The 18,607-nt window shown below is 47.3% G+C and overlaps 1 protein-coding gene across 2 annotated transcripts; it reads left to right on the top strand.

Annotated features, from left to right (window-relative positions):
• Window positions 1-1,968: 1,968 nt before the first annotated feature.
• Window positions 1,969-4,778, top strand: GJA4 (gap junction protein alpha 4). 2 transcript variants are annotated; one of them, XM_006061291.4, is made up of 2 exons: window positions 1,969-2,123; window positions 3,228-4,778. In XM_006061291.4, the coding sequence occupies exon 2, from the start codon at window positions 3,245-3,247 to the stop codon at window positions 4,244-4,246; it is 1,002 nt and encodes a 333-aa protein (XP_006061353.1). In that variant the 5' UTR covers window positions 1,969-2,123; window positions 3,228-3,244; the 3' UTR covers window positions 4,247-4,778. The 2 variants fall into 2 exon arrangements, with proteins under 2 accessions (XP_006061353.1, XP_025144928.1); XM_025289143.3 differs by lacking the exon at window positions 1,969-2,123 and adding an exon at window positions 2,189-2,323.
• The last annotated feature ends 13,829 nt before the right edge of the window (window positions 4,779-18,607 follow it).

Here is an 18,607-nt window from a genome sequence, read left to right as displayed (position 1 = left end):
ACTTGCTGCCCCAGAGGTCCTCCAAAGGCAGGACCCTTGGGGACCCGTCATGGGACACCGGGAGTCCACAGGCTGAATCCTGTTGTGGAGAAACGCAGGACCTTTCTGCCACCAAGCCTCAGACACCACCTTCCACATCCCGTTTCCTGAGCTGCCCCATCCTTCACCAGTATTCCACCTGAGCTGCCTCCCTCTCAGCGCTTTCTGCTCCCACCAAGACCTACCCACTGACCCTTTCGGTCACAGAAATGTTTTGTTACAACATTTTTAGTCACCACCCATTGGAAAACTTTCTGTGTACTTATATTATGCTGTGAACTTTGATTGGATCTCCCATCGGCCCTACGGGTAGGATCTATTATGTCCCCAGTCTACAGAGGAACCTACTGAGGCACCAGGGTCTAAGCAACTTACCTAAGGGCCCAGGGGTCAACAGCAGCCTCAACTTCTAGGCCCTACAGCCTCTCCCACCAAGGCAGGTATAGCCTCAGGACCTGGCAGCCTTTGTTCCTGCAGTTCTTTTGCCTAGAATATTCTCCCCACCCTCCACCTGGCTGATGAGAGTTTCACATATCTAAGTATGGGGAAGTCACAGCTTATGCAAGAGTTAATTCGAATGTTATGCTAACTAAAACATCCTGTTTGTGGCCCTATCAAACACACATCGTACAGTGCTTTAATTATGAAAGAAAAGGGTGCATTGGCCAGAAGTAAAAAATGTTCATGTTAAAAATAAAGGTTACATCCTGCCTCCCTTTCTGGAACACCAATGCTGCTACTCTTTCGATGATAAGATTTTCCTCCCAGGTGCCAAGGCCGTACTGACTCGCTGTGTACCGCTGATCTGTCATTTCGTGGGTTTTGGTTTTATTTTTTCGCAACTTTGAAATATCCCTGACTTGTTTGACGTTCTTTGTTCCAACAAGATATAAACTGTGCTGAAAAATCATGCTTCTCCAGAGCAGTTGCACCGAGTTATCTGAGAGGCTGTCTCCTGGGCAAGAATACTCAGTTTGGCTCAAATAAAACTCTTTTCTATTCCTATTATAGACTCCTGATTATTCCCATTCCCCTGGCTAATGCTGTCTCCTCCAGGAAACATTCCTAACGGAGCCCCCAAGTCAGGAGAACTTTGCATCTTTACTCTTCCCCAAGGGCCGATGGGCACAGTTCCCGCCTGTCTCCTCTAGCCAGTGGAGTCACAGGCCAGGGACCACATCTGGCTGGTTTATGCTCAACTCCCCAGCTCCGCAGACAACGCCTGCAGCCCACAGAAGTTCACAGAAAGGATAATGCCTGAATGAACAACGGGCGGGCCCTGCCTCCCCCCAACCCCACATTTAGAGGCATGAGGATGGGACCCAAGCTAAAGGTCAGGAGAGGTCCCCCCACCACCCCCATCCTGTCTCTAGTGGACCATGGGCATTGCTTGCCCTCTGATGGTGCAGCCTTCCCAAGAATGGGGATGTTTAAGATTTCGGCAAGAACAGGGGCTGACTAGAGACCCCCAGCTTCACCACAGACACTAGGGAAGGCAGATTATAACCCCCTCTCTCCCATGCCCTAAGGAGGCTTCATTATCAAGTCCTGGTATGGCTCTGGGCACACAGTGGCCACCCCACAAATGAGGGGTCTTCTCCCTTCTCAACAAGAGCAAGAGGCCCCCCTCGGTCAAGGAGCTGCCCTTCCCAGGAGGCCCCACACCCTCACCCCCACCTGCCCATCTCTCAGAGCCTCCCAGGACAGCTGCCTGAGGTCAGAAAGTTCTGGCTGTAATCCTTTCTCATGCAGCCACCCTGGAAAACATCATCCCTCCGGAGAACCTCTCTGTTGCACAGCCAGAGAAGCAGTCTCTCCCCCACGGTCCTCGCCCCCGACTCCCAGTGCCACTTCCCGGGCCCTTTCCTTGAAAGTGGCTTCAGGGAGCCTGCGCCTCCCCATCCCGCCCCCCACCTCCCGCTCGGAACAGCGCCCGCCGCCCGCCCGCCGCTTCCTGCCCCCACCCCGCCCCGCGCGCTATTTAAGGCGCCCCCGCCGCCCGGCGCCGTCCAGCAGGGCTCCCGCGGGCGCCGCTCCGGCAGACTTGCGTCCCCTCCGCCACCTGGGCCGCCCGCAGGCCGGCGGTGAGTTGGGCTGGGGGGCGTGCTGGGGCGCCACCTGCCAGCGGACCAGCGGGCAAGGGACAGGGGGCCACCTGCCAGGGGCGGAGGGTTGCTGCGGGGGGCACCCACAGCGGGCCTGGCTCACCCAGCCTACCTGAGCTGGCCTCAGAGGCTAAGCCGGGTTCCTGCAGTCTCTCGCTGGACCCTCATAACCCTCGGAGGTAGGAATGTTAATATTTTCCAGGAGAGGAGACTGAGGTACTAAGGGGCTGTCACTTCTCCGAGGTCGAGGTCTCCGTTAGTAGGAGAGGCAGGATTTGAACCCAGGTCTGGCTCCAGAGACCGGCTGTAAACCGCTTTGCTCCCACGAAGAAGCACCTCCCCATTCCCTTTCCCCCACCTTCCTCCCCGCCGACTCTCCCCCTGAAGTTCTGGGAACTCTGTGGCCTGTGCCTCCAGCCTGCTATGACGGTTCCTTTTAAGAGCCTAGAATCGGGCAGCAACAGCCTTGGCAGGGGGAGGGAATGGAGAAATGGGACCGGAGATCAAGAGTGGGTACTTAAGCGGCAGGTGCTCGCTATTGCTGACAGGTGGAGCTAATGCAGGATGCTGCCTTGAGTGTCTAGCATGCCTTCACCAGGAACTCAGAGGTTAGAGCGAGGCCAGCTCGGCGAGAGCTGCTGGGGAGGGGAGAGGGGACCTGAGGCTTTGGGCCCCCTGGGAAGCTGGAGTTATCACCACGACCTCCCCCTCGCTGTCTGGGGACAGCCTGTCCTGGGCCGAAGGGAGGAGGAGCATGGCGCAGCTGTGTGACCTTGGATGGGTTCCTCAAATTCTCTGTTGCCTTAGGCTCAGGAGGCTCACCTGGATCCAAAGCTCCTTCAGCTGGGTCAGGAGGGACCCAGGTGGGACTAGAAAGGGCTCCTAGCTGTACCCTTGCCAGAGCTTAGCAGCCATCAGCCAAAGGTCTGCTTTTAGTCCTGCTGGGTGTGAGCCCCCAGGCCAGTCCCTTCCCCTCTGTGAGCTCAGTTTCCCTGTAGGTGAAATACACGTGGGCAACCTCCCGCAGGCCTGTTGCTAGGACAGCTGAGAAGGACGCTGACCGTGTCTTATGCCTCCCTACAGACGGAGGCCCGGGAGCCATGGGCGACTGGGGCTTCCTTGAGAAGCTGCTAGACCAGGTCCAGGAGCACTCGACCGTGGTGGGCAAGATCTGGCTGACGGTCCTTTTCATCTTCCGCATCCTCATCCTGGGCCTGGCCGGCGAGTCGGTGTGGGGCGACGAGCAGTCGGATTTCGAGTGTAACACGGCCCAGCCAGGCTGCACCAACGTCTGCTATGACCAGGCCTTCCCCATCTCCCACATCCGCTACTGGGTGCTGCAGTTCCTCTTCGTCAGCACGCCCACCCTGGTCTACCTGGGCCACGTCATCTACCTGTCTCGGCGCGAGGAGCGCCTGCGGCAGAAGGAGGGGGAGCTCCGGGCACTGCCAGCCAAGGACCCACGCGTGGAACGGGCGCTGGCATCCATAGAGCGCCAGATGGCCAAGATCTCGGTGGCGGAAGACGGTCACCTGCGGATCCGCGGGGCGCTGATGGGCACCTATGTGGCCAGCGTGCTCTGCAAGAGCGTGCTGGAGGCAGGCTTCCTGTACGGCCAGTGGCGTCTCTATGGCTGGACCATGGAGCCCGTGTTTGTATGCCAGCGCTCACCCTGCCCCTACCTCGTGGACTGCTTCGTCTCTCGCCCCACGGAGAAGACTATCTTCATCATCTTCATGCTGGTGGTCGGACTCATCTCCCTGGTGCTCAACCTGCTGGAGCTGGCGTACCTGCTGTGCCGCTGCCTCAGCCGGGGGGTGAGGGCCCGGCAGCGCCAGGATGCGCCCCCAGCCCCGGGCACCTCCTCGGAGCCTTATGCCGACCAGGTCTTCTTCTACCTCCCCATGGGCGAGGGGCCCTCATCCCCGCCATGCCCCACCTACAATGGGCTGTCGTCCAGTGAGCAGAACTGGGCCAACCTGACTACGGAGGAGAGGCTGGCTTCTTCCAGAGCCCCCCTCTTCCTGGACCCACCCCCCCAGACTGGCCGGAAATCCCCCAGTCGCCCCAGTAGCTCTGCTTCCAAGAAACAGTATGTGTAAGGGCCTAAGGCTTCCATCACCCCGCAACGGGGCCTGGGAAGTCTTGCTGCCTTTTAATGCAAGGTTCCACAGAGATGGCTGGGGGAAACAGGTGCTGGCTGGCCAGAGAGCCTCCTTGCATGTTGTTCTTGACACCTGCATCCTTCCTAATGACCAGAGGGCACCACACTCTGCCCTCCAGAACATGGTTTTGTCCCAGGCACGGACAGAGCCAGCGTGGGGTGCTCTTAGCCAAGGGTGTTTGAGCCCTTTGGTCTTTTTCACCTGGTTCAGAGGGATTCGGAGACAACTTACCCCACCCCCACCCCCGTGGCAGATTCACCTCCACCCAGGTTGTCTGCACGCCCTGTCCTCTCAGGAAAGGCTGGTGGAGGCTGCTGGGTCAGCCTTGATCACACACACCTACCCACGCACCCACACACACACAGCCTGTGCTGCATCTGGCCCTGTCAAGGGGCGTGGGGTCTTGTTCTCATCACTCCTTCCTGCTTACACTGTTTATCCTTCTAAAATAAACAGGACTTAATCACAAGCGAGGTGTGTGTTGATACTGTCATGATGTACCTTGGCGTGGGGGGTTGGAGGGCAGTTGCTTTGCCCAGGGTTCCTTGCCTCTGCCTTTGGCCTCTGCAATCCCAACACCAGCCAGTGCCTTAAACCCTCAAACTCCTACGTACCAGCTCTCAGCAGCTCTGAGTCCTGAACACTCTGCCTTCTGAAATGCCTCAGCACCAGCCTCTTCTTTCCATCCTCACTGTCCCAGCCCCTTCAACCTGTCCATTAATCAGTGGGCTAAACAGTGTCTGTCCTCATCCTGCCCCCCGGCCATCCAGCGCCCCGGCCATGCTCCCCACTGCAGTGTGCTTCCTTACTGGACACTGCTCCTCACCTGCCCTGGGCTTCCCTGGTGGCTCAGAGGGTAAAGAATCTGCCTGCAATGTGGGAGACCCAGGTTCAGTTCCTGGGTCAGGAAGATCCCCTGGAGAAGGGAGTGGCAACCCATTCTAGTATTCTTGCCTGGAGAATCCCGTAGACTGAGGAGTCTGGCAGGCCACAGTACAGGGGGTTTGCAAAGAGTCAGACGTGACTGAGCAATTAATACTCTTCACCTGTCTGCCTGCCAGCCAAGCCCTTCAGAGTCTGGCTCAAGTGGGCCTGCAGTCCTTGGTGTTTGGGGAGGCTGGTTTAGACCACTTACCCCTGCTGCCTTGGCCCTTTCTTGTCTGCCCACCAGAAGGAGCAACTTAAGGACCTGCATCATACCTCCTCCCCATGCACCTAAAACTCAGAACAGACTGGCCGTGTAGAGAGGTGCACGGGACTGTCAAGGTCCAGGGGAGAAATGGAATCTTGCCTCTGAGTCACAAAGGTTTCAGGGGGGAAAAAAAAGCAATTGAACTGGATCTTGACAGATAAAATAGAAGTCTACCATGAAGGGAAGAGGACATCTTATTTAGACAGAAAATTGCGCACAGGCATAGAGGAGGAGAACCACTGAGGATTAAGGGGGTGCTCAGGGCCTGATGAGCCATCTGGGATGTGGGAGGTACAGCTGATGAGTCCAGTGCTGGCAGAGTTGACCTTCCATGTGGAAGCTGACCCAGATGGAGGGAACACTCAGTGGCCCTTGAAGGAAGCTGGTTGTCTCCCCTACCCAGGGAGGTATGGGGCTGGGCTTTTAGGAGGGAATGGGATCCATCTCACGTGGCCACATACTTCTCCTTGAGAGCCTTTACAGCAGGGGAGCAACTTGGCCCTGTCCCACCAAGGTAGGTCTTCAAAGCACCAGCTCTGTATCCTTGACCCCAGGGTTCACTCACTTACTGCTTACCTAGCAAGTCTGAATGCTCAGCCTGATAAGTTACAGTCCTCACTCTTCTAACTTTGGTTCCCCTTGTTCCCTCTGAATTCCCTGAGATCCAATCAGACCAGCCCTGTCACGGTTCCCCAGACTCACTGGGTAGGTTCTTTTCCTGCTCCTTTGCCAGCCTAGAGTGCCTTTTCCCCAACACTTCCAAACCCCACCAGTCCTTTAAACACAGCTGTACCCCAAAAAAGCAGAGCCTGAATGCAGAAGAAAGAGTAAGATAAGCTTTGATGTTAGAGAGTCCTCAGTTTAAATAAGGCCTCTAAGACACATAGGAGAAGGCAATAGCACCCCACTCCAGTACTCTTGCCTGGAAAATCCCATGGACGCAGGAGCCTGGTAGGCTGCAGTCCATGGGGTCACTAAGAGTCAGACACGACTGAACGACTTCACTTTTACTCTTCACTTTCATGCATTGGAGAAGGAAATGGCAACCCACTCCAGTGTTCTTGCCTTGAGAGTCCCAGGGATGGGGAGCCTGGTGGGCTGCTGTCTATGGGGTCACACAGAGTCGGACACAACTGAAGCGATTTAGCAGCAGCAGCTAAGACACATAAAGCCATGTGGTTTTAATCATTTCATTTCTCCAAGTCTCAGTTTTCTCAACTATAAAATGCAGATAATATTGCCTGCCTCACAGGTATAAGAAATAAAAATAAGAGAAAGTACATGATTGCACCTGGCTCCTAATGTCATGCAATAATACTCAGCTCACCCTCTCCAGCAAGCTTAGCATTGGTTCTTCCTCCTCCAGGAAGCCCTTCCTGACCTCCAGCCAGTCTCCAGTGACGGAGACTACCTGTCAGCAATCTGGATCGCTGCTTGGTATGAGCCTATTTCACACATTCTCCACCCCACTGAGTCCCTAGGGATCACTGGGGTGATGCTCTGAAGTCCCTATGGGCCTAGACCTGCATTGACTTTGACTATGAAAGGAGGAATTAAGTTAGGCTGGGCAGAAAGCACACCATTCATGCGTTAGAAGGGCATAACTCCAGGAGGCTGAAGTCCCCTTCAAGGGATTCTTGCCTTCTTGAAACCAAGTAAAAGTAAGACATTTTGATCTGTTATCTGGATGTTTGTCCAACATTTTAAATTTTTCCAATTTTCTAAATATCCATTAGCAAAACAACTAAATTATCGAGATCTGAATTCAGAGCATCTTTTAGCCCCTCCCCCATTATTAGACTTACCACCTCAATTAACTGCTACACCTGTACGACCGAAAGAGCTCTATGGGAGAGAATGGATACATGTACATGTATGGCTGAGTTCATTTGCTGTCCACCTGAAACTATCACAATATTGTTAATCAGCTATAAAAAGTAAAGTAAAATCACTCAGTTGTGTCCGACTCTTTGCAACCCCATGGACTATAGCCTACCAGGCTCCTCTGTCCATGCAATGTTCCAGGCAAGAATACTGGAGTGGGTTGCCATTTCCTTCTCCAGGAGATCTTCCCAACCCAGGGATTGAACCCAGGTCTCCCACATTGTAGGCAGATGCTTTACCCTCTGAGCCACCAGGGAAGTCCTCGTTAATCAGCTATACTCTAACATAAAAGTAAAAAGTTAAAAAGAAAAATAAAGACAGCTCTAAAATGACAGAAGGCTGTGCAAAATAAAGAGCACTGTAAATTTTAAAAGGTAGTGGGAGGGGATTCTCCCTCAGTCAGGCTGAGAGGCCAGAGCTGTGGGGTCAGAGCTTGGTCTCTTAGAGCCAACCCCACCTGGGGGCCCTGGGAGCCTGTGTTTCTGATGTCCTCTGCCTGTCTTGGCCTGGCAAGGTGGGAGAAGACAGGTGTAGGTGAGTGAGGAGGGCATCCTTCCGCTCCCTCAAGGCTCACCCACTCTGAGCTTGGTGTCAGGGCTGAGGTCAGGCCAGGGCCCAGGGACGTGGGCCTTGGGCAAGGCTGGTGTTGAGCCCCAGACTGGTGGCGACACAAACACAAGGGCAGGTGAGCTGGGGATTTAAGGATGAGGCTAATGCAGTGGGGAAGGGCTCACACAGATTAGGGGCCTTGAGATAAGGACTTCTGCAGTGGGAGTGGCTGTAAGCCCCGGCCCAGCCCTACTCACTTCCTACGGCTGTCATAGCAAACTTCCACAGACTGGGTGGCTCCAGTGACAGAAATGTATTGTCTCAGTTCTGGAGGCCAGAAGTCCAAGATCAAGGTGTCCACAGGGCTGGTTCCTGGCTGTGAGGGAGAGTTTGTCCCATGCCTCCCTCCTGACTTCTGATGGCTTGCTGCCATCCTTGGCATTCCTCAGCTTATAGACGCATCACCCCCATCTTTGCCTTCATCTTTGTATGGCATTCTTCCTGTGTGCCTGTCTGTTGTGGGTCCAAACTTCTCCTTTTTATAAAGATACCATTCCTCTTGGATTAGGGTCATCCTAATGACTTCATTTTAGGGTTTCCCAGGTGGCTCAATGGTAAAGAATCTGCCTGCTAGTGTAGGAGATGCAGGTTCAATGGTCGCTGGGTCAGGAAGATCCCCTGGAGGAGGAAATGGCAACCCCCTCCAGTATTCTTGCCTGGGAATTCCTATGGACAGAGGAGACCTGCGGGCAATAGTCCATAGGGTGGCAAAAAAGTTGGATGCAACTGAGTACACATTCAATGACCTCGTTTTAACTTACTCACTTCTGTAAAGATCCTATTTCCAGATAAGGTCACATTCTGAGTGGCCGGGGGTTAGCAATACCTTTTGGGGGAACACAATTCAACCCATGCCACCACTCCATGGGCCCACCTCACCTCCAAGCACTGATAGAGGAAGTCAAGGAGAAGGTTAATACATGCTGAACTGAACACTACTGTATTTAAAACAGATAACCAACAAGGACAGGGAACTCTGCTCAATATTCTGTAATAACCTAAACCAGAAAAGAATTTGAGAAAGAACAGATACGTGTATATGTATAACTGAATCACTTTGCTGTACACCTGAAGCTAACACAGCATTGTTAATCAAATATGCTCTAATATAAAATAAAAATTAATTATATGTATGAACAATATGAGCACATATAGTACTCAGGCATCTCTTTGGTGATGTGGCTTGGATGGAACCCAGCAGATTCACATTTCATTTCTTCCATCACATTCTTTTTCCTCCCACCAGCCTATCCCTCACCACCAAAATCTAAGTTGATAACAGGCAAGTCTCAGTCACAGAAAGAGCTGCAGGAGGCTTGGCTCCTGCCTCCCACTCACTTCACTGCGGTCCTTTCTCCTCTGGGTCTTTAGCGGCACCATTGTGAAATGAAAGTACTAGATGAGAGACAGGTACTTGGCAGCTGTGAGGAGCATCACAGGAGTAACTCGTCCCTAATCATTGACCTGCAGCTCACAAGAGATTTGTTATTTTTCATGAATCAGAACAGATTCAAGATTTTTTTTAATTTGTTTATTTTTAATTGAAGGATAATTGCTTTACAGAATTTTGTTGTTTTCTGTCAAAACTCAACATGAATCAGCCATAGGTATACATATACCTTTCTTGAACCTCCCTCTATCTCCCTCCACATCGCACCCCTCTAGGTTGATACAGAGCCCCTGTTTGAGTTTCCTGAGATCTACAGCAAATTCCCATGGGCTATCTATTTTACATATGGTGATGTAAGTTTCCATGTTACTCTTTCCATACATCTCACCCTCTCTTCCCCTCTCCCCATTTCCATAAGTCTGTTCTCTATGTCTGTTTCTCCATTGCTGCCTTGCAAATAAATTCTTCAGTTCCATTTTTCTAGATTCTGTATATATGTGTTAGTATATGATATTTACCTGGAGAAGGAAATGGCAACCCATTCCAGTACCCTTGCCTGGAAAATCCCATGGACGGAGGAGCTACAGTCCATGGGGTAGCAAAGAGTCAGACACGACTGAGCAACTTCACTTTCACTTCGCTTCACGATATTTATCTTCCTCTTTTTGATTTATTTCACTCTGTATAATAGACTCTAGGTTCATTTCTTATAATAAGGTCAATTCCAGTCACTTGAATCCACATTGCCTTTCTGAGTAAGAAAAAGACAGGGTTATGTGGAGTGCACTGGGAATTTTTCACAAGCCAAGGTCATCTTATCTGCAGCCCATGGGAGCGGTGAACATCATGAGCTGCACATAAACAAAGCCGAGAGCTCGTGGGCTGGCTGATGGCAAAACTTCTTCCCAATCTAGTGCGCTGACTCACTGGCCACTGGGTTGCTGACCTCGTGAATTTGTCGCTGACCTCCAGTGCCTTCAATGGGGGGGGGGTCCTGCATTTCCTTTCACACTAACGTCAACTTGACTACTGATGTTTCCAGGAAGAGGTATTCCTCTCAGGATTGTTAGAACTTCTTTTTCCACCTTACGGTTTCTCCCACCAGCCGTGGCTCAGACTTCAAGCGCCACTTAAGGCTCAACAGCTCTGCCCTTCCCACCCAAGCACTGCAGCCTCCTACTGATAGCCACCAGGCTGGTTCTGAGCATGTTCTTCTCCTATTCCTCCAGCTGGCTGAATTTCAGAAGTTTCCGGCCAACCTGAAGTTTGTCTACTTTCCTCTAAACATGTGCCACAGTCCCCTGGGTGCTAGACAAGATACTCCAGGTGGTCAGAATCCAGATTATCACCTCTCTTGTCTCAAAATTTCTACCTCTATTAATACAATCTAGGCTTATGTTAACTTTTCTATTTTCTTCTCTTTTTCATATATAGAACCATATATGAATAATATATGGCTCTACATATATAGAACCATATATTATTCATATATATATATTCATATATATGGTTCATATATGGTTCTATAATGAATAATATATGGTTCTATATATACTATTATAGACTATAATAATATTCTATATTATTGGGGAAATAAATAAAGGTAGTAATGCATGATCATTATAGACAATGAGATCCCACCACCTAGGGGTAACAATTGCTAATATTCAGAAGAGATTCCTTCCAGACACTTCCATGTATATATTTAACTAAAATCTGAATAAAGGTATAACCATAATTTTGTATTCTGCTTTTTTTTAAGTTTACATTAAATCATAAGCCTTTTCTTCATGTTATCAGGTATCCTTTGGAAACCACTTAATGTCTTTATCATATGGCTTTATCACTAGACAGCATGTTAAAAATCAGACATCCCTTTGCTGACAAAGATCCATATAGTTAAAGCTCTGGTTTTTCCAGTAGTCATGCATGGATGTGAAAGTTGGACCATAAAGAAGGCCGAGCACTGAAGAATTAATATTTTTGAATTGTGGTGCTGGAGAGGATTCTTGAGAGTCCCTTTGTCAGCAAGGAGCTCAAACCAGTCCATCCTAAAGGAAATCAACCCTGAATATTCATTGAAAGGACTGATGCTGAAGCTGAAGTTCCAATACTTTGGCCACCTGATGCAGAGCCAACTCATTTCCCTGATGCTGGGAAAGATTGTGGGCAGGAGGAGAAGGGGGCAACAGAGGATGAGATGGTTGGATGGCTTCATCAACTCAATGGACATGAGTTTTAGCAAACTCTGGGAGATCCTGAAGGACAGGGAAGCCTGGCATGCTGCAGTCCATGGAGTCACAAAGTATTGGACATGACTTAGCAACTGAACAACAAAAACTATCTACTTAACCATGACCCTAATGTTGGATTTTTAGATTGTTTGCAACTAATTATCCTCTATTATAAATCTGGGCTTCCCTGGTAGCTCAGCTGGTAAAGAATCCGCCTGTAATGTGGGAGACCTGGGTTTGATCCCTGGGTTGGGAAGATCCCCTGGAGAAGGGAAAGGCTACCCACTCCAGTATTCTGGCCTGGAGAATTTCATGGTATAGTCCATGGAGTCACAAAGAGTCGGGCACAAGTGAACGACTTTCAAAAATTCAAATAAATTGTACTGTGATGTGGATCTCTGTACGTGTTTTCCAAGTTGTCTGTTTCCTTAAAAGAAAGACATTCTAAGAAGTGAAATTACTGGGTCAAAAGGTATGACATTTAAACTTTTTAAAAGTTAGGGGCTTTTTTCTGATTGTGAAAGTAATTCATTGTGGTTGATTCAGAAAAGCACAGCTAAATCATAAGAAGTAAACTACATCTGAGGGTGTAGAGACAGTGGAGCCAAAAAGACTGAAAGTAGATGCTCATGTGTGCCCTCTTCCATTCTGAGCAGCAAGGTGACCACCCTACCCCTCCCTACCCTCTGGAGCTGAGTAGAGAGTGGGAGCACCATAAAGAACATGGAGGAATGAAATGGAAGTTGCACACTGGATGGCGAGACTCTCAGCCATCTCCCCCTAGCTGGCTCCCAGAGGGCTGGTTGATAGATAAGACTAAAAGAAGATCTGGTCTAGACATCCAGGCAGGGAAGTCTCCCTGAGAAGGTGAGCTTCAGCACCAGAAAGGTGAGGAGGAAGGCTCCAGGGAAGAGATGGGGAAGAACATCTCACATGGAGGGAACAGCTGGAGAAGAGAGGGGATCCATACAGTCATTCAGGACGGTTTTAGATGTAATACAAGCTTCTTTCTGGCAAAAATGTTGCATATGTTCAATAGTATTGTATGAAAGTGTCCATTTCAAAGCACTCACACTAGCACTATTAAAATTGTTGATTCCTTTGTTTATTAATTATTAATCAGGAAAAAAATATCATCTTTCAATGAATAAGCTTTGATTAGTAGTGAGCCTAAAGATTTTAAGATATAATCTTTAATGTGTGTTTCTTCTGTGATTTTTTTTTTTTTTGGCCCATTTTTCACTCAGGTTTTCAGTTTGTGTAACTTCTTTATAGACAGAAAATTTCAACTCTTTATCTGGTATATTTGTTATTTAAAAAATTTCTTGGGACTTTCCTGGTGGTACAGTGTTTGAGAATCTGCTCTTCCATTGCCGGTTCCCCTGCTCGGGCAAGTAAGATCCTACCCTCGACAGGGCAACTAAACCTTTGTCACAGCTACTGAGCCCACGCGTTCTAAAGCCCGCGCTCTGCAACTAGAGAAAGCCTGCCCACCGCAATGCAGAGCCCATGCACCGCGGGGAAGACCCAGTCTTCGTTCCCACCTCAATGAAGCCCAGTCAAAAAAAAAAAAAAAAAAAAACCTCTCAGTGTGTTATTTTGTCCTTTTTAATTTCTATTTAGTCAAATATATCAGTTTTTTCTTTTTTATTAATTTATTTTTTATTGAAGGATAATTGCTTTACAGAATTTTGTTGTTTTCTGTCAAAACTCAACATGAATCAGCCATAGGTATACATACACCCCCTCCCTTTTGAACCTCCCTCCCATCTCCCGCCCCATCCCACCCCTCTAGGTTGATACAGAGCCCCTGTTTCAGTTTCCTGAGACATACAGCAAATTCCCGTTGGCTATCTATTTTACATATGGTGATGTAAGTTTCCATGTTACTCTTTCCATACATCTCACCCTCTCCTCCCCTCTCCCCATGTCCGTAAGTCTATTCTCTATGTCTGTTTCTCCATTGCTGCCCTGTAAATAAATTCTTCAGTACCATTTTTTGAGATTCTGTATATATGCATTAGTATACGATATTTATCTTTCTCTTTCTGACTCACTTCACTCTGTATAATAGGTTCTAGTTTCATCCACCTCATTAGAACTGACTCAAATGCATTCCTTTTACAGCTGAGTAATATTCCTTGTGTATATGTACCACAACTTCTTTATCCATTCATCTGTTGATGGACATCTAGGTTGCTTCCATGTTCTGGTTATTGTAAATAGTGCTGCAATGAACAATGGGATACATGTGTCTCTTTCAATTTTGGCTTCCTCAGGGTATATGCCTAGGAGTGGGATTGCTGGGTCATATGGTGTTTTTATTCCTAATTTTAAAAGAAATCTCCATACTGTCTTCCATAGTAGCTATATCAATTTACAGTCCCACCAACAATGCAAGAGCATTCCCTTTTCCCCACACCCTTTCCAGCAGTTACTGCTTGTAAACTTTTTGGTGATGGCCATTCTGACCAGTGTGAGGTGACATCTCATTAGTTTTTTCTTTAGAATAATCCTTAGTACACAAATTTTTGATATCAGCTTGACCATATATTGCATTTTTGTACATAAAATGGCCTATTTCTGGACTACCAGAATTCTGTTCCATCAACCTATCAAATTACATGATACTACCACCCTTTTCATTAGAGTAGCTTTGTAACACATCTTAATATCTGGTAGAATACATTCTACCAAAGAATTGAGGCTTTCGAATTGTGGTGCTTCTTTCTTGAGAATCCCTTGGACTACAGAGAAATTAAACCAGTCAATTCTAAAGGAAATCAACCTGAATATTCATTGAAAGGACTATTGCTGAAGCTGAAGCCCCAATACTTTGGCCACCTGATGTGAAAAATTGACTCCCTGGAAAAGACCCTGATAGTGGGAAAGATTGAATGTAAAAGGAGAAAGGGGTGGCAGAGGATAAGATGGTTAGACAGCATCACTGACTCAATGGACATGGATCTGAGCAAACTCCAGGAGACAGTGGAGGACAGAGAAGCCTGGCGTGCTGCAGTCCATGAGGTAACAAACCGTCAGACGTGCTAAGCGACTGAACAACAAACAATTGTTTTTACTTTTCTTGAGAATCTTGGAAGCCAGATATAGATTCTCCAGGCAGATGTTTGAAAGAATCTATGTGGAATCCGACAGATCCAAAAGAAAAGACCTATAGAAAGGGGCACTGGGGCTCCCCAAGGAAACAGAGAGCTAGATGCTCATGCAATGAAGACCGCAGGCAGGAAGCCCCACCCATTCACCCAGAGCAACTTCTCAGTGACCCTCTCTCAAATACAAGCACAGAGCCAAGGACATCAGGCATTCAAGGGAAGCATCTTATGTGAAAGAGTCTGAAACAAACAGAATCAAGTTTTCTAGAGGATACAGATTATGTATGGAGACTAAAACTTTTAACTATCACTGCTTTCTTTAGAAAGATAAAAGTGTATTACAGCCTTGAAAAAAAGTGACGATATGCTAAAGAAGAAACATGCAAAGAACAACAAAATCACATTCTTGAGGAAAACAAAACAAAACAAAACATAATTTGTTGTTTTTCAGTCACTCAGTCACGCCCGACTCTTTGTGACCCCATGGACTGCAGCATACCGGGCTTCCCTGTCCTTCACTGTCTCCCAGAGCTTGCTCAAATTCAAGTCCATTGAGTCAGTGATGCCATCCAACCTTATCATCCTCTGTCGTCCCCTTCTCCTCCTGCCTTCAATCTTTCCCAGCATCAGGGTCTTTTCTAGTGAGTTGGATCCTCGTAATATCTGTATCTTTGTCTTTTACTCTATTTTCTGGGGTGGTTGCCTAGCTATCTTCCAAAATGTTTACTGAAGCTTTCAATTCTACTATTATCATAATCACACTACTACTACTTCAATAAATATTTTGGAAGATAGCTAGGCAACCACCCCAGAAAATAGAGTAAAAGACAGAGATATAGACATTACAAAAGTTTAGCTTTTTTTTTTTTAAGTTAGAAGACCAACTAACAGGAGTTCTAAAAGGGGGAACAGAAAAAAAGTGAAAGTAATCAGAGAAAATCCTAGATTGAGAGGATTTTCAATCAGTAGTGCCCGGCTCAATGGACAACATAGGTCTCTATATTGTCTGAATATCTTCAAAACACAGAAGACAAAGAGATGCGCCTACAAATTTCCAGAGAAAGACAAAACACAGTCTCAAGAATCAGAATCGCATCCCACTTTGCAACAATACCAGAGGCTACAATAGCAGAAAATGAATCACAGCCTTCAAAATTCCGAGTCAAGTGATTTTCAAGGTGAAATTCTATACCCAGGACAATGACCAACAAAACTAGACTATATGCTCTGCGATTGTTTTAATAGCCGATTGCCTGAAGGCTTGAACAAACTTACTATAAAGCCAGTTGGACTCAATGCCATCTTTATGTCATCCTTTAAAATTTTTTTCACTGTCACTCAGTGACTATTTGCCTATTCAAAATTTTCTTCTTCATGAATCTATCTTAGTAATTTATATTTTGGCACAAAAATTACCTGTTCAATTGTTTGAGCAATCTTTTGTCATCAGACCATATATTCTTACTTTACTTGCACTTCAACTAAAAGCTTTAGTAAAATCGTTCCTAGGCTTCTTTGTGTGCCATGTAGAAAAAGACATTTCATAATCAGGGTCATGCTAGTTTGGCAAAATATAATTGGAAAGCTTTCCAGCTAAAACCCTCAAATGTTTTACATATGGGCTGCCACTAAGCTATTACTAAGCCTGAGCTCCTGTAATTGTGAATCTGAGAATTAAAAATGACACATCTGACATCTGCACCAGCGAAATGCCATCATGTTCACTTCAGTCCATTGCTCCAACTGACAAGAACCATCATCTTAAATCTGGATTCTGTCATCTGGACTATTAGCCACTTCTAGCTTCCATAAATTGGATTTATTTTTCATCTGACAAATCTGAGAGTTTAATGCAATTAAATAGCCTTTCCTGGTGGAGACTGTGTTTATTCCAGGATCTGTATGTTTGGGGTCTTTGTTAAGTGGAAAATGTTGTTTCTAAAAGGTATATCCTAAGACTTCCCTGGGAGCCTAGTGGCTAAGACTCCACACTCCCAATGCAGGGGGCGCAGGTTCCATCCCTGGTGAGAGAACTATTAATAAGTCCCATGGGCTGCAGCTGAAGATCCCTCATGTGGCAACTAAGACCCAGCACATCCAAATAGATAAATACTTTAAAAAATAAAAGTAAGTATATAAAAGGCATAGCCTTTGCTCCGTCCCCTCCAAAGGTGAGGAGGAAGCAGAGCAAAGTGCCGCACGAACCTGAGAGTGTGGGGGACCTGACTACCCAGGCCATGTCCTGGGCTCAGTGAACAGTGGTCAGTCAGGCTTGGCTGTGTACCAGAGGAGCTCTAAAACCAGAAACAGAAGCTCAGTGTATGGAGGGTGAATTCCCACAAGGGGGAATGAGGGGCAGACACAGGAGACCAAGCCCAGCAGACAGCCCAGAAACATAAGATGTGTTAGGTTAGGACCATAGGTGCACAAGCCAAGATTTAGCCATGGGAAGACTCATTCTCAGCCCTACAGTAGTTGGTCCCTGCAGAGAACAGAACTCAGTAAGGCAGCAAGCCCAGGATGGCTCCCCAAGATGGGCTCTAAAGAGGCCTCCATACAGACTGAGGCGATGACAACAGACTGTGGTCAGAGCCAGACATACCTAAACTAGAGACAATGAGGGACAACCAAGACCAAGAACTCTACCAACCCAGCAGAGACATTAATGGGAGTTTTGACATTATTTCCAAACAAGGTTAAATACACAATTGGGTTTTAACATACGTGTTAAAAAGCATTAAATATTGACATATTTGAAACATTACACAATTTTTGTAACTCTCTCTATACAGTTCTTTACTAAAGAATACACAGAAGAACTATTAAAAAGATCTTCACAACCCAGATAACCACGATGGTGTGACCACTCACCTAGAGCCAGACATCCTGGAATGCAAAGTCAAGTGGGCCTTAGGAAGTATCAGTACAAACAAAGCTAGTAGAGGTGATGGGATTCCAGTTGAGCTATTTCAAATCCTAAAAGATGATGCTGTGAAAGTGCTGCACTCAATATGCCAGCAAATCTGGAAAACTCAGCAGTGACCACAGGACTGGAAAGGTCAGTTTTCACTCCAATCCCAAAGGAAGACAATGCCAAAGAATGTTCAAACTAGCGCACAATTGCACTCATCTCACATGCTAGCAAAGTAATGCTCAAAGTTCTCCAAGCGAGGCTTCAACAGTACATGAACCACAATCTTCCAGATCTTCAAGCTGTATTTAGAAAAGGCAGAGGAACCAGAGATCAAATTGCCAACATCCAATGGATCATCAAAAAAGCAAGAGAATACCAGAAAAACAACTACTTCTGCTTTATTAATTACATCAAAGCCTTTGACTGTGTGGATCACCACAAACTGTGGAAAATTCTTCAAGAGATGGGAATACCAGACCACCTAACCTACCTCCTGAGAAATCTGTATGCAGGTCAGGAAGCAACAGTTAGAACTGGACATGGAACAACAGACTGGTTCCAAATCAGGAAAAGAGTACATCAAGGCTGTATGTTGTCACCCTGCATATATTTAACTTCTATGCAGAGTACATCATGAGAAGCACTGGGCTGGAGGAAGCACAAGCTGGAATCAAGATTGCTGGGAGAAATATTAATAACCTCAGATATATAGATGATACCACCCTTAGGGCAGAAAGTGAAAAGGAACTAAAGAGCCTCTTGATGAAAGTGAAAGAAGAGAGTGAAAAAGCTGGCTTAAAACTCAACTTTCAAAAAACTAAGATCATAGCATCTGGTCCCATCACTTCATGGTAAATAGAAGGGGAAACAATGGAAACAGTGACAGACTTTATTTTCTTGGGCTCCAAAATCACTGAAGATGTTGACTGCAGCCATGAAATTAAAAGATGCTTGCTCCTTGG

This window comes from Bubalus bubalis, chromosome 6, assembly GCF_019923935.1.
Source record: "Bubalus bubalis isolate 160015118507 breed Murrah chromosome 6, NDDB_SH_1, whole genome shotgun sequence".
NCBI lineage: Eukaryota > Metazoa > Chordata > Mammalia > Artiodactyla > Bovidae > Bubalus > Bubalus bubalis.
The sequence above is the reverse complement of the archived record's forward strand: the minus strand, read 5'-3'. Positions and strand labels throughout refer to the sequence as shown.

Coding starts and splice junctions, on each gene's coding strand:
- GJA4 (XM_006061291.4), top strand. CDS start 3,245: ATGGGCGACTGGGGCTTCCTTGAGAAGCTGCTAGACCAGGTCCAGGAG.